The sequence below is a fragment of the Balaenoptera borealis genome (assembly GCF_965194805.1).
Source record: "Balaenoptera borealis genome assembly, chromosome: 17".
In the NCBI taxonomy this organism is placed as follows: domain Eukaryota; kingdom Metazoa; phylum Chordata; class Mammalia; order Artiodactyla; family Balaenopteridae; genus Balaenoptera; species Balaenoptera borealis.
In genome coordinates, this window is record NC_138876.1 from 19,125,702 (window position 1) to 19,139,478 (window position 13,777).

Genomic DNA, 13,777 nt, shown 5'->3' on the forward strand with positions numbered 1-13,777 from the left:
AAAGAGAACTCCCCCACTTAATATGTACTTGAACTTGGGCAAGTTGCCCAATTTGAGCTTGTTGACAGTGATAATACTCTGAAGGGCTTTATGAGGTTAAATAAGGCAATATATAAAAATATCTCTAGTTACGTTGCTGGGCAAAAGGCAGGCACTTACTAAATACTAGCACTTAGCGGGTGTCTGCTCCATGCCAGGTATTGTACCACTCATGCATACTTGCTTTTCCCTTTTCCTTCACCCAGTCCTGAGCTGTCCTGATCTCCCAACCAGAGCTACTTTAGCTCTGTGACCTTGCCTACAAGCAGCATTTCAGTTTTATTGATTGCAAAGTGGGAAGAGTGAGTGAGGCTTAATTCTTCTAACTCATAGCCCTCTTTTTTTTTTTTTTTAAAGAAATGTTCTTCAAATGTTAAGACATTTTTTTTTAAATGAGGTATAATCAACATATCACATTATAGTCATTTCAGGTGTATAACAATGATTTGATATTTGTATATATTGAGAAATAATCACCATAGTAACTCTAGTTAAGATCCATCACCACACATAGTTACAAACATTTTTTTCTCATAATGAAAACTTTTAAGGTCTACTCTCTTAGCAACTTTCAAATCTGCAATGCAGTATTATTAACTACAGTCACCATGCTGTATGTTACATCCCCATGACTTATTTACTTTATAACAGGAAGCTTGTACCTTTTAACCCCCCTTCACCCATTTTGCCCTCCCCAACCCCCCGCCTCTGGAAACCATCAATCTGTTCTCTGTATCTTTGAGCTCTTTTTTTTTTTTTTTTTAGGTTCCTCCTATAAGTGAGAACATACAGTATATGTCTTTCTCTGTCTGACTTTATTTCACTTAGCATAATGCCCTCAAGGACCATCCATGTTGTTCCAAGTCATTGTTCTTAAATCCCCACAACTGTCTCACAGACTCTGGTTACAGTTTGTTGCCATTAAATTCAAGCCGCCTGAGATCTGTAGGTGAAATGACAGGGCTACAATGCCCTAGGTTTTCTTCTTAGGCTACTTTATTTGAAAGTAAAATGAAGCAGGAAACTGATGAAGAAGAATGGCAGAGACCCTGAAGTGCTCTAAAGGCTTCCCAGGAAATCCTCCTATTTTTAGGGAAGTAGAGGGTTTCATCACACATCGGGGCTAGTTAAAATAGGTCCACACCACAACTCAAAACGCTTCAGTTTTCCTGTTAATTATCAGGTTTGGAGGGTAACTGAGGTGACTCTGGAGACAGCTTTGAAGGCACTGACCCAAGCTGCAGATCAGGATTAATATTCCTTTTCTCTGGGTCCAGATGCTTTGGAATTTGCTTCACTGTGGGAATAATCTCTCTAGCTCTCTTTTATTTTAGCAGCATTTTTTGAGATATAATTTATAAACCATAAAATCCATCCTTTTAAACTGAACATTTTGGTGGTTTTTAATACACTCACAGAGATGTGCAAACACCACCATAATGTAATTTTAGAACATTTTCAACACTCCAAAACAAAACTTCATATCCAAAAGTAGTCACTTCCACATCACCTGACAACCACTAATCTACTTTCTTTCTCTATGGATTTGCCTATTCTAGGTAGTTCATATAAATGGAATCATACAGTATGTGGCCTCTGTGTCTGGCTTTTTTCACTTAGCATGATGTTTCCAAGGTTCATCCATGTTTTAGCATGTATCAGGACTTCACTCTTTTTCATAGCTGAATAACATTTAATTGTATAGATATACCAAATTTTGTTTGTCCACTCATCAGTTGAGAATTCTGCTATGAACATTTGTGTACAAGGTTATGTGTGGACTATGTTTTCAATTCTCCTGGGTATATACCTAAGAGTGGAATTACTGGGTCATATGGTAACACTATGTTTAACATAGTGTTTAACACTTTGAGGACCTGCCAAATTGTTTTCCAAAGCTGCTGCACCACTTTATAATCCTATCAATAATATATGAGGGTTCCAATTTTTCCACATCCTTCCTAATACTTATTATTTTCTGTCTTTTTAATTTTAGCCATCCTGGTGGGTGTGAAGTAGTATATATTTCATTGTAGTTTTGATTTGCATTTCCCAAATGACTAATGATATTGAGCATCTTTTCATGCCCTTATTGTCCATTTATATATCTTCTTTCTAGAAATGTCTATTCTAATCCTCTGAACATTTAAAAAATTGGGCTATGTGTCTTTTTATTGCTGAGTTGTAAGAATTCTTTACATATTCTGGATACTAGACCCTTGTCGGATATATAATTTGCAATTTTTCCCCCGTTCTGTGGCCATCTTTTCACTTTCTTGCCATCTTGACAATAATGTTTTTCAATCCATGAACATGATTGTCTTCCCATTTATTTAGGTCTTCTATAATATATTAAAATTATGCTGTCTGGTTTTCAGAATACAAGTCTCACACTTCCTTTGTTAAATTGATTACCAAGTACTTTAGACTTCTTGATACTATTGTAAATGCAACTGCTTTCTCAATTTCATTTTAGATTGCCCATTGCTAGTGTACAAATATACAACTGATTTTTAACATTTAGCTTGTATCATGCCATCTTCCTGAATTCATTTATTAGTTCTAATATTTTTTAAACAGATTCATTAGGATTTTCTATGTACAAGTTTATGTCATTTGTGAATAGAGATAGTTTTATTTGTTCCTTTCCAAGTTAAATACCTTTTGTTTGTTTTTCTTGCCTAATTGCTTTGGCTAGAAGTGCAGAATAGAACTGGCGAGAGAAGACATCCTTGTCTTGCTCCTGATCTTAGGGGGAAAGGATTCAGTCTTTCACTGTTAAGTATGATGTCAGCTGTGAGTTTTTCGAAGAAATCTTTTATCAGGCAGAAGAAGTTTCTTTCTATTCCTACTTTGCTGAATGTCACTAATTGTTGTTTGATTTCAAGGGGAATCACAGAAATGGCAGTTTTGCTTCCTCCCTGAGAGGGTACCATTGTGCTCTAAGCATGTGATGATGCCATTCCAGTAGCAAGTATAAACTTCCTTTTAGGTTTGAGTTCAACAACTTTCTTGAGTTGAAGCTCAAATTCTCGGGACTTTCCAATTCAAATAGAAGGTCTTTATTATTGTAGTTAAAACCTGTGCCTTCAAAGCTGTCTCCAGAGTCACTGCACCCTTTTCCAAATAAGTGCTGCCCATTTTCTCTTGAGGTTAGAGAGAATGTGAAAAAAAGTGGTTCATAACATATCTAACTTAAACCTACATGTAATCTCTCCATAAGTAAAGGGAATTCTCCTAGAACCTTTGTCGCTACTAAGCACCTATTATGTGCCCAGCCTTTTGCTACCTATTGAGAATGAAACGGAGCAGGGCCCTATGGTCTATTTCCCCCATATCCTCAGCCTGCCTTTTGTCTGTGGAAAGATTTCATCCAAAGAATAAGTTTAATCAGAGAGGTGAGAAAGTGCAGAAACAGAGGAAAACAGTCAAAGGAGACCAAATAATAATAGTTTAGTCATTAAGCATAGTCAAGGACCTTTAGTTCCTTCTCAAGGGCTATAGATAATATTCTGAGCCATATCCTGTGAGCCGTCTTATAGATACTGAAACCCCCGCCAGGTGGAAGAAGTTAACTACAGGATGACCATTATGACATGACTATAGCAATGACATGAGCTGCCACAATTCTGAGGATTGACCTCAAAGAAATGGAAACAAACCGACCCTGGAACTGAAGATTAACTATACCTAAAACCATCAAGATGAGGCTGGTCAGACCACCAGTGACCAATTTCAAGATGACTGTCAGAGCTGACTGTGCTGTTTCTGCATGTAGCCCCCTCCCTCTGTCTATAAAAGCTCTTGCCCCCTGATTGTCGGGGAGTGGGGGGGGGGGGAGTAAGCCTTTGGACCGGCATCTGCCCTCCCCCCACCCCCCGGTGCCCGCATCCAAAATAAAGCAAACTTTCCTTTCCACCAGCCTTGCCTCTTTATTGGTTTTTGAGCAGCAAGCAGCCGGACCCCACTTTCAGTTACATGAACACGATAGCAGATGATGCAGTCTTTATCCTCCTGTATTTAATAATGGCTAATATTTGTATGATTCCTATGTTCAAGTACTGAGCTACCTGCTTAACATGCATTATATCATTTGGTCTTCATATCAACCCTGTGTGATGAGAACTATTATTATTTTTATTAAAAGAAATCTGAGTTTTAGAGAAGTTAAGCAAGGTCTCACCCTTAAAAGGGGCAGACCTAGGTTGGTTGGACTCCAGAATCCAGACTCTGAGTCTCTATACCATGTTGTTTCTTTCCCCTGCTCTCTGGGGATTTATATTCTTATTGCTGAGACAGGAAATACTTAAATAGAACAGGCAACACTAAAGAACAAGAGATAAATGTTTTGGGTAGAATCTATAGGTTCTTGAGTATAGCACAGTGGGTATTCCAGTTGTGAGGAGGGTTCTTGTTAAGATGCTGAGCCTTGGGGAAAGGAATGGCTGGACTAAGATTTGTATGAGCACAATGGAAAGAGGAGCAGGGCTGAGAAATAGCATAAGGAGAAGTGTGGAAATTAGCTTGGACTTCTGGGGTGAATAGTCTGACTAGAGTGAGAGTTTCTGTCATTTATCAATGAAAGATCTGGTTTGAGGGTAATTTGGGTCATATTTTGGTGTGTGTGTAGCTATATGAATACTACAACAAAGGGTAAGGTTTAGAAAAGTATTTAAGTAGTGGAATTAACTTACTTATTGATTGTTTTTGTTTGTTTTTACAAACTGTACTCCTTGAATTTCCACATTTCTGAGAAAGTGCCAGAGAGAGAAGGGAGGTGGCTGCTTAGATGGGATCCTGGCTTCCCACTCCCACTAGAGCAGCTCCAAATTTAGATGTTGGTATTCATTTTGAGATTTTATTTGAAAATAAGGTTTTAATGCTTAAAAAAGTGTTTCAAACCACTGAGTTAGCCCAATAATCCTGCTTTACAGATGAATAAATATGGGCTTAAAGGGACACAGCTAGTTAGTAAGAGAGCAAGAATTCAAGTTCAATTCAAGTTCCAATTTAAACTTCTTGATGCCAAGTCCTTCATTAGACAAACATTTATTGTCTGTTTGTTATATCCCAGGAAAGATTCAAAGCTCTGTGGAGTGCAAGGATGACTGGTCCCTGCATTTGAAGGACCACAAGGGATAGAGATGCCTAAAAAGAGATTATAGACAGTATGGGAGGCCCATTGCTCTGCACGGGAAGGGCAAAATCAGGGGGTGCTTCACAGAGCAGTGACACCTGACCTGAAACTTCACGAATATGTTGGAGTTTGCCAGGGAGGGTAGGTGGAGAAGAGCATTCTAGGCTAAAACAACAAGATATATTAAAGAACGAAGACATAGGAAAGCACAGCTTAATCAGGGAATAGCAAATAGTTCTCAAATTAAGAAAACTTACCCTTTATTTAGCATTCTCCTGTGTCAGGCATTGTGCCTGACAATTTACATGGATTATTTCATGTAATGTTCTTAAGAATCCTATGAGCTGGATACAGATGAGAAAACTGAGTCTTAAGGTGGAGAAGTAATTCACCTAAGGGTCATGTAAGGTCTCACAGTTAAACAGTGGTAGAGCTGGGATCTGAATCCGGGGAGCTTAATTTTGGATTTAGAGTCCTGTGCACCTTGCTAAGCAGTTTGGATTTTATCCTCTAGGTCAGTGGTTCTCAAATTTGCAGCAGAATCACCGGATGGGCTTGTTAAAACATAGATTCTGGGCTCTACCCGTGAGTTTCTTAGGTAAGACCCAAGGATTTGCATTTCTAACAAGTTTCCAGGTGATTCTGGCCCTCCTGGGGATCACACTTTGAGAACTGCTGTGATAGGAAGCTACTGGAAGGTTTTCAGTTTGGGGTGAAAATCATCAGATTTGCCTGTATTTTATGCAGTGCTCTCTGGGTAAGGAATGGAAATGAATTACAAGTTGGATGAGAGACCTCAGTGAAATGGTGTTTGAAGGGGGAAGAGAATGCAAACAGGAAGAATAGTTATGAGATGAACTTCTAATGTGTGTCCAGAAGAATGAAGATGAAGAGATGAATCTAAAAGTAATCACACAGAAAGATAATTTAGGTATTAATGACACTCAGCAGGCTCTGATAAAAGATAGTAATAATTGTAATTAATAATGAGACTCTGCAGACATGGTTTCTGATTAGAAACAAGAGATGAAAGGATTGTAGAACAAAAAGTGGCTTTAAGGTTTCCATGAAAAGAAGTTGGAGAGCAGGGTGGCTGTTGAGGTAGCTGTGTTTTGAACGTGTTGAGTTGAGGCCCTTGTGTGGCCTCATAGAGAGACATCACGCTATAGTGGGAAGAGGACCAAACTGGCTTAGAAGGCCTGGTTTCTAGAAACTCAATCACTCATTCTACCATTTTGAGATGTCACCTACCTCCATTTCTTTATCTACAAGTGGCGTTGGTAACAGCTTCTCAGCCTGCTTATGTGAGACTAGAGGGTAAAGGCTGAGCGTTTCCAACCTTGTGTTGATACTTTTAGTAAAACAATTTTCTCTAGTCACATACCCACTGATTCGTGCTCAGATGTTACACAGTCCACATGGCAAAGTAGACTCAAACGTCTTTCATTCACCTGGACTTTTACATGCACGTTTCAGAGTAACCAAGAAAAAAAAAAAAGACTTAAATTGAGTTTGAGTTTTAAAATGTTTTATTATAAGCTAGGGTTAGGAACAAAGCTGAGTTATTTACTGTGTGGGGTAATTCTTCTTAACCTCAATTATGAATAAACGTATTTTCAAGTGTTTCAAGTCTACTATAACTTTACTTTAAATCCACTGCCTTAGAAGATTTTTAAGACTACTGACACGTTTTAAAGCTATTAGCGAGATCCCTTATGTTAACTATTTAATTCTAGAGTGTTAGCAAATGGATACATGTCTCTAAGTCTTTCTTATAATCCCATTAAAATTTAAGAAGTGACTTTACTGGTCATCACGATCATTGCGTATTCATTCACTCAGGAGTCATCACATTTCACACCTTCCTGCCCCTCAACCTCCATACCCAGTGCATTAACAAGTCCTTTTCCTATAACTCTCCCAGTTTTCTGCCTCTCCACCAACACCATAATTTTCTTGGTGCAAAATATCACTCAGTGTCTTTTGTCTGGATTACTGCTGTCATTTCCAAACTAATCTACTGTATCCATTTTGACTCCCTCCAATTCATAACCACACCGTACAGAGATTAAAGCTTCATATCTAATTAAGCTTCCACCGACTTAAGCCCTTTAAAGGCTTTCCAAAGCTTTTAGGATAAAGACTATACCACCCTACAAGACTGATGAGGCCCCACATGGACCGAGCTCTACTAACCTCTCCAGTCTTATTTCACTCCAGGCTCCCTTTTGTCTCCCTGAACTAGTCAAACGGGCTGTCTTCTCTTCTGGTGGATGCCTGGTGTCTCCAGCCTACAACCTTTGCGGATCCTGTTTGCTCCGTCTAGAATCCTTTTCTCCTCTCTTATCTAGTTACTCCCCTCTATCCCTCAAATCACGTCTCATCTGACACTTTTCAGAGTCTTCCGTGACCTTCTCCTTTTTTTTTTTTTTTAAAGGGAATGTTATTTATTTATTTATTTATTTATTTATTTATTTTATTATTTATAGCTGTGTTGGGTCTTCTTTTCTGTGCGAGGGCTCTCTCTATCTGCGGCAAGCGGGGGCCACTCTTCATCGCGGTGCGCGGGCCTCTCACTGTCGCGGCCTCCCCTGTTGCAGAGCACAGGCTCCAGACGCGCAGGCTCAGAAATTGTGGCTCATGGGCCCAGTTGCTCCGCGGCATGTGGGATCTTCCCAGACCAGGGCTCGAACCCGTGTCCCCCGCACCGGCAGGCAGACTCTCAACCACTGCACCACCAGGGAAGCCCTTCCGTGACCTTCTTGACCACATCAAACCTGAATTACTTGTTCTCATAGCATCATTGACTTCTTTACGTCTATGCTTGCCACAGCTGCAATTTTACATTTATTTCTGTGTCTATTTGATTGATATGCAGCCAGGGGACCATGTTTAGTTTGGCTCCTTGTATAGAACTAGTGCCCAGAAGAGTGCTTGGTACACAGTAGGAGCTAATGAACATTTGTGCAATGAATGCATATTCTTAGAGAGTGTTCCAGTCAGGGGCTCATGCTTCGATTCCATTGGGAATAAGTGTAATGCATAGAAGTTTATGATATAAGTTGATGTCATTGAAAGAGGTGACAGTGTTGATTTCAGCTTTCAATTGTGTAATAAGTAATAACACAAGTACTGTTTTCATTTGAATAGGCGTGTGCTATTTCTCCACTGGAGAAACCCCCGGGACCATAGATTACCCGTAAAACTTTGCCTCTGTGGTTTAAACTCTTAAGTGGTGTCTACTTTATACACACAGGCAGTCCTGGGTTGTGGGAGCGATTGAGCCTGCTTGGTTTTCTATTAGCTGTCATGATTTTTTGCTCCATTTAGATTGGCAAATCCCTTTCGCAGAGACTGTTGTCCGGTTTTTATTCTGAATTTTCTGATAGTCCTCAACCACAGCAGAATTGAAAAACAAGACTTAAAGAGTTGTAAAATAGGATAGGAAGAATACACATGGGTGCGGTTTTCTCACTTTCCTGGTGTATGTGCTGCAGTGACTGCTAAGTGGTACCCCTGAAAATCAGGTGGTCAGTGGCTGTCTAACACCATAGTCTTAGAAGTATCCTGGGACTAGAATTAAGTCAAGTCAAGGCACCATGATTGCAGTTAATTTTGCACAACGAGAAGCTGGACATTGATAAAGTTTGAATCCGTTCATGAACGCTTCATAATTACTGCAGGAGGCAAGAATGACAACCCTCAATTACAGATCTTTCAAATCTCACTGTTAACCTCAAGCCCTCTTACCTTAATCAGGGCTTGGGAACAAGGATTCACAGAAGCATTTCATGAAAAGGTGGACTGTGCATTTGTATAAATGCAACTACTGTATTGCTATTAAGCAATACACACACTGCTGCTTCGTACCACCAGCAAAGTAAATAAAATACTATTCTGCTTCTTACAGTTTGGAGATGATCCCCATGGAGGAATAGCCACGGTTTGTCATTGAGATTGAAACTTTAATGTCCAATTAGTAGTGAATGCTATTAATGGTATATTAAAATTACATTATGAATTAGATCAAGCAAGTCAACATTCAGGGCAGAAATTAATTGATTCAGAGTAATTTATTCTAATGCTCTGTTGTTCTTACATTATTTGTATGAGAATGTGGTCCTTACATTGCTTGCATCAGAATAGCCTATTGTGTCAGTTCTTGTCTGGCTCCTAAACTCCCCCTTTCTTCTCCTCACCTCCTGGAGCTAATGAATCAGAATCTTGGGGTTTAGACCATAAGCATCAACATTTTAAACAACTGCCCAGGGTCATTCTTATGCCCAATAAAACTTGAGAACCACAGAATGATTTTTAGGGCCTGAGACTTGTCAGATTTGTTTGGGTTCTCTCCTGCCAGGGGGCGGTGTTCTCTGAAATATGGCTGGATTAATAAACCAAGCGGAAAGTTAATTTTAGTCTTTCTCATACACTTTCTTGTTTCCTGACCCCAGCCACGGTTGACCTTATACCAAAAATCTTAAATACCAGAGCAGGTGAACTTTCTTGATTCGGTTTTGTTATAGAAGGTTTTAGACTATATTTCAGTCATTTTAGTTGAGTTTCTGGACGTGCGGTATGCGTTATCAGGCTTTTTGGTTTTCTCAATTTTAGATAACGAGGGGTAATTTTATTTTGTGTTTGATTTGATGCCCAAGATGGGGACTTTGGTCATCCTCCTGACAGTTAATTTATAATGATGTCTTTTAGTAAAATCCTGTGTAACTGTGTTAGATGGGGTGTGTGTGTACGTGTGTGTGTGTGTGTGTGTGTGTTTGTGTGAATGTGTTCCGTGCACACAATGACCTGGTAGAAGATAAAGTTCTTTGGCAGATGGTTAACAGAAATAGTGGCTGACTTCAATCCTCTTAGATAATTGGTAACAAGTGCTGTACAGAAGCCAATTCTGGATCAACCTGGCTATTACACTTCAGACTTTTTCCCCCTGCACAGCTACTCTGCATGTCAAAAAAAATTAATGGATAATGTTCAGCTTCTGAGTCTAATTTTTTTTCAAGGGGAGCCTTCACTGTCCTCAGGCTGGATTTCTACCATCAAATGTCAGACAGATTCTAAATCTGCTGGACTCCGGTGAGGGCTGGGGAAGCTGGCGAGGGCATACGGTGCAGTCACAGGATTGCCTTGATATTCTCCTTTTAGCTTGATAGTTGTCCTCTGTAAAAGCAAGCCTGCATCTTGAAATTGAACATAAAGAGTAAAAAAATCTTACGTGGGGTTAACATCTTTCATAAGCCTTGCTAAATGCAGGACCCCAAATCATTTCAGTATGGCACACAGACTAAAGCAAGAGACTTCTATAGAAAAATTCATAAGCCTGCCATCTCTGCAAGACTGCGAAATGAAAAGGACGTTAGAAAGGCAGCTAAAAGTTTGGCACTGTGTTTTTTTTCTTTTGTTCAATTAGCTGTTACTAAATTCTAGAATATCTAATGAAACCCAGGACTAATGTGCAATCCACCATAAACAAGTTCTGGCTTTTGTGCTATCAGGTTTTATTTGAGCTGAGCCACTGCTTCCTCAGTAATTTGTTGCGTGGTAAGCGCCGTATTTGTTTACATACACACATATGCTGTGTGTAAGAACCATGGTCACCGGGTCCGGCCGGAGAAAATCCAAAGATAAGCTTTCCTCCCTCATTTGAATCCTAAAAGTGTACAGTATTTAAAGACCTCTCAGCTTTTGAGGCCTTGATATTTTTTAGAAGTCTCCTGATTGCCAACTAGGTTAGTAAAGAGACTTTAATGCTCACGATAGCATCAAAGGGCACAGTGTTTGGTGGCTAGATGATAATTTATCTGGGAAAAACCTAGGGAAGCAATTCTTTAAAGCTAAATTCTTGCTGTCATTGAGATTTCCTTCCTCAATTCAATCATTAATAAAGCTTTCCCATCGCACCCCTGCTGCTCCCGCACCCCTCCCAAAAAACAAAAACAAAAGCAAAAAAACCCAAAAAACCCAAAACCCAAGCTGACAGTTTTTTCGGGAGGAAGAGGCAGAGAGACGTGAAGTTATATTGTCCCTCCTCACCGGGCAGAAGAACTCTGTGTTGCTTAGTTGGCATTCCCAGTATTTTGATAAAAGTTACTTCTCTAAACTCTAACAACAACATGGGGAAACATAATGCTCTCTCTTGTGTTTAGTTACAATCGTGGGAGATTTCATCGTGAGAAATATTTGAGGAGTCGGGAGTAGCTGAGAATGTGGCAAAAGGGACAGGGTCGTTTAAACTGCCAGAAAAGTAAATAAATAGGCAAGACAGAGAAAGTTATTAGGTTTATAAATTATAAAACTTTCCTTTTAGAAAAAATAAAGTCGTGAGGTTGACTACATTGAATAACTACATTGTAAACCTTAAAAGCTTAGAGCGGGTAGAAACCCTTTTAGGGCTCTGTTTCATTTTTATCGGATAAAATGCATTTGGTTTCTTTTTTTAAAACCATGTTTTTAGGAGGGAAGAAAAATGAACATGCAGTGTTATTGGCTACAGCGACATAAGAAACCCTTATGTTACCAGAGGAAACCACATGAAAGTATCTGTGTGTCAGGGGAGGGACAGATAGGGGGTGGAGAGAAGGAGAGGGATATTTCAAGCTTCTTATGCGCAGAGCTGCGATTCGTGAACAAACTGTGATGAAATCAAGCTGTGGACAAATCAGAGGGGCCTGTCAACCTCCCAGGTGGGATTACTTGTAGTTAATAGACTGGACTCAGAGCCCCAAAAAGCAGTGCATTCAGTGTAGGCAAACAGAACACACTGCAAAAGGCTTTCCAAGAACCCTCTGCCATGGCCAGGAGAAACTCCTGCCAGCTGTATCAGGTAGGAGAATGACAGAATGCCAGGGGAAAGCCTTGGTCTTCAGAGCTGCTTCCTGATTCTGAATTTTCTTTTTGTTTCTAAAATGAAGACAGCGCTGTATGGTGCCTTTGGGAAGTTGTAAGATTGGGGGGAGATGTTGAAGTCATTTGCATTGCCTTCCTGGAATTTGATTTAGGCTTGTCTGGCTGCATTGACAATTTGAGCTCTTTATTCCCTTAGGTAATATCCCTGTTCACTTTTGCTGTTGGGGTCAATATCTGCTTAGGATTCACAGCAAATCGAATTAAGAGGGCAGAAGGATGGGATGAAGGCCCTCCTACAGGTAAGTGTAGCAACTATTCCCATTTTCAATCTTTTAAAAATTTTATGCATTGGGTAATCAATGTCAGCTCATTAAGAAATTCATCTTTAAGCTAATCTTGCAGTGTAACTACTTTAGTCCTAGATGTCTCTGGAATAAAAGCAGCTCTGTGTATAATTCAGATAGGATAATGTGGTTTAATGAGAGAACATTTATGATCTCTTCATGCTAGATAACTGGCTATTTAAATCTCTGTCCTCTGAGATTTCTAAATGTTAAGATAATATTAAAGCTCTTGTGAATTGACAAGGCTGAAACAGAAATGGTGAGAACAGGTGCTGGCTTAATATTAAAGATCCATGAATTTGATTTATTGTCATGTGGTATGAGATGTAGTATTTGTTTTCAGAAAGTTCTGACCTAGAGAAAAATAGGAATGGAAGTACAAAAGGCAGGGAACTCTCTTTGTGAAACTTCAGGGCTATGAGATTAAGATTTACCTAGAACAGGAAAAATATAAAAGAGACGAGGTGCTTAGAAGAGCTTACAAGGTTGAGTTGCACTCATTGATTTTTCTTTTGGACTGAGGAGGGGTAAGTTTTAATAGTGTGCCTTGACTTAACTAATAGAACTGAAGTGAAAGAGTTTCCTTTTACAATACACTGTGCCATAAGCAGTGTGGGAATTCTTATGAAGGAGCTCCTTGTGCAGATGGAGGGGCTTAACTGACCAGGTCTTAAGTAATGAGTTGGTTAATTTCCTGGAAATTGGAGCTGCTGATGCTTTTATAAACAAAAATTACACATTAAGTAATGGGTACTCTATGGGGCAATCTTTTCTTGACTTTTCCTGACATCTCAGCAGGTTTGTCTGCCTTCCTGTGCATTTTGTATTTCTCTGCACTGTATTTCTTGACCTGACTCATAAGAGACTCTCACCTGTCTCTGTTTAGCCAGCATGAGCACTTATTAGCCAAGTTATAAGCCATACATGGATGGAATACTGAGTCTTCCTTACATCAAGCAAGTAACTTTTGAGTAAGGGTGAAAAAATTATATTAGAAGTAGTTTAGTGCATCCAAGTGGGGTGTGCTTGGGGTGAAAAGTGAGAAAATAGATCATAAAAATTGCACCCCCAGGGAGCCAAATGGACAGAATGAGTTGTCTTCTGTTGGGGAAGGGGAGGAAAGTAGATCACTAAGCTGGAGAATCCTGTTTTTATTGGTAACAAATGCTCTCTTCAAAGACTTCTTTTTCTTGTTCCAGACAAGTATAACTCCCATTCACACTGACTGTAACTGTTCAGACTGGAAGGGGGGGAATTGGATCCTTAGTTTGGTCACGTGGGCAAGCTAGCATCTTGAGAGCCCACTGCTGGTTCTTTCCAATGGACCCTAAAGGAACTTTTTTCCTGTTTTGTATTAATATATTACTTTGGCTAAAACTGATATTAAAAGTGATTT

The 13,777-nt window shown here is 39.5% G+C and overlaps 1 protein-coding gene across 11 annotated transcripts in view; it reads left to right on the forward strand.

The window, feature by feature from the left end:
- Positions 1 to 13,777, forward strand: part of ENPP2 (ectonucleotide pyrophosphatase/phosphodiesterase 2) — a 107,233-nt gene that overhangs the window by 20,658 nt on the left and 72,798 nt on the right. For 9 of the 11 annotated variants that reach the window (XM_082364242.1, XM_082364246.1, XM_082364248.1 and 6 more), the window contains exon 2: positions 12,234 to 12,336. In XM_082364242.1, the coding sequence (XP_082220368.1) occupies positions 12,234 to 12,336 (103 nt within the window). Of the gene's footprint in view, positions 1 to 4,388; positions 12,015 to 12,233; positions 12,337 to 13,777 lie in introns of those variants that run through there. The other 2 variants (XM_082364251.1, XM_082364244.1) reach the window with 2 other exon arrangements.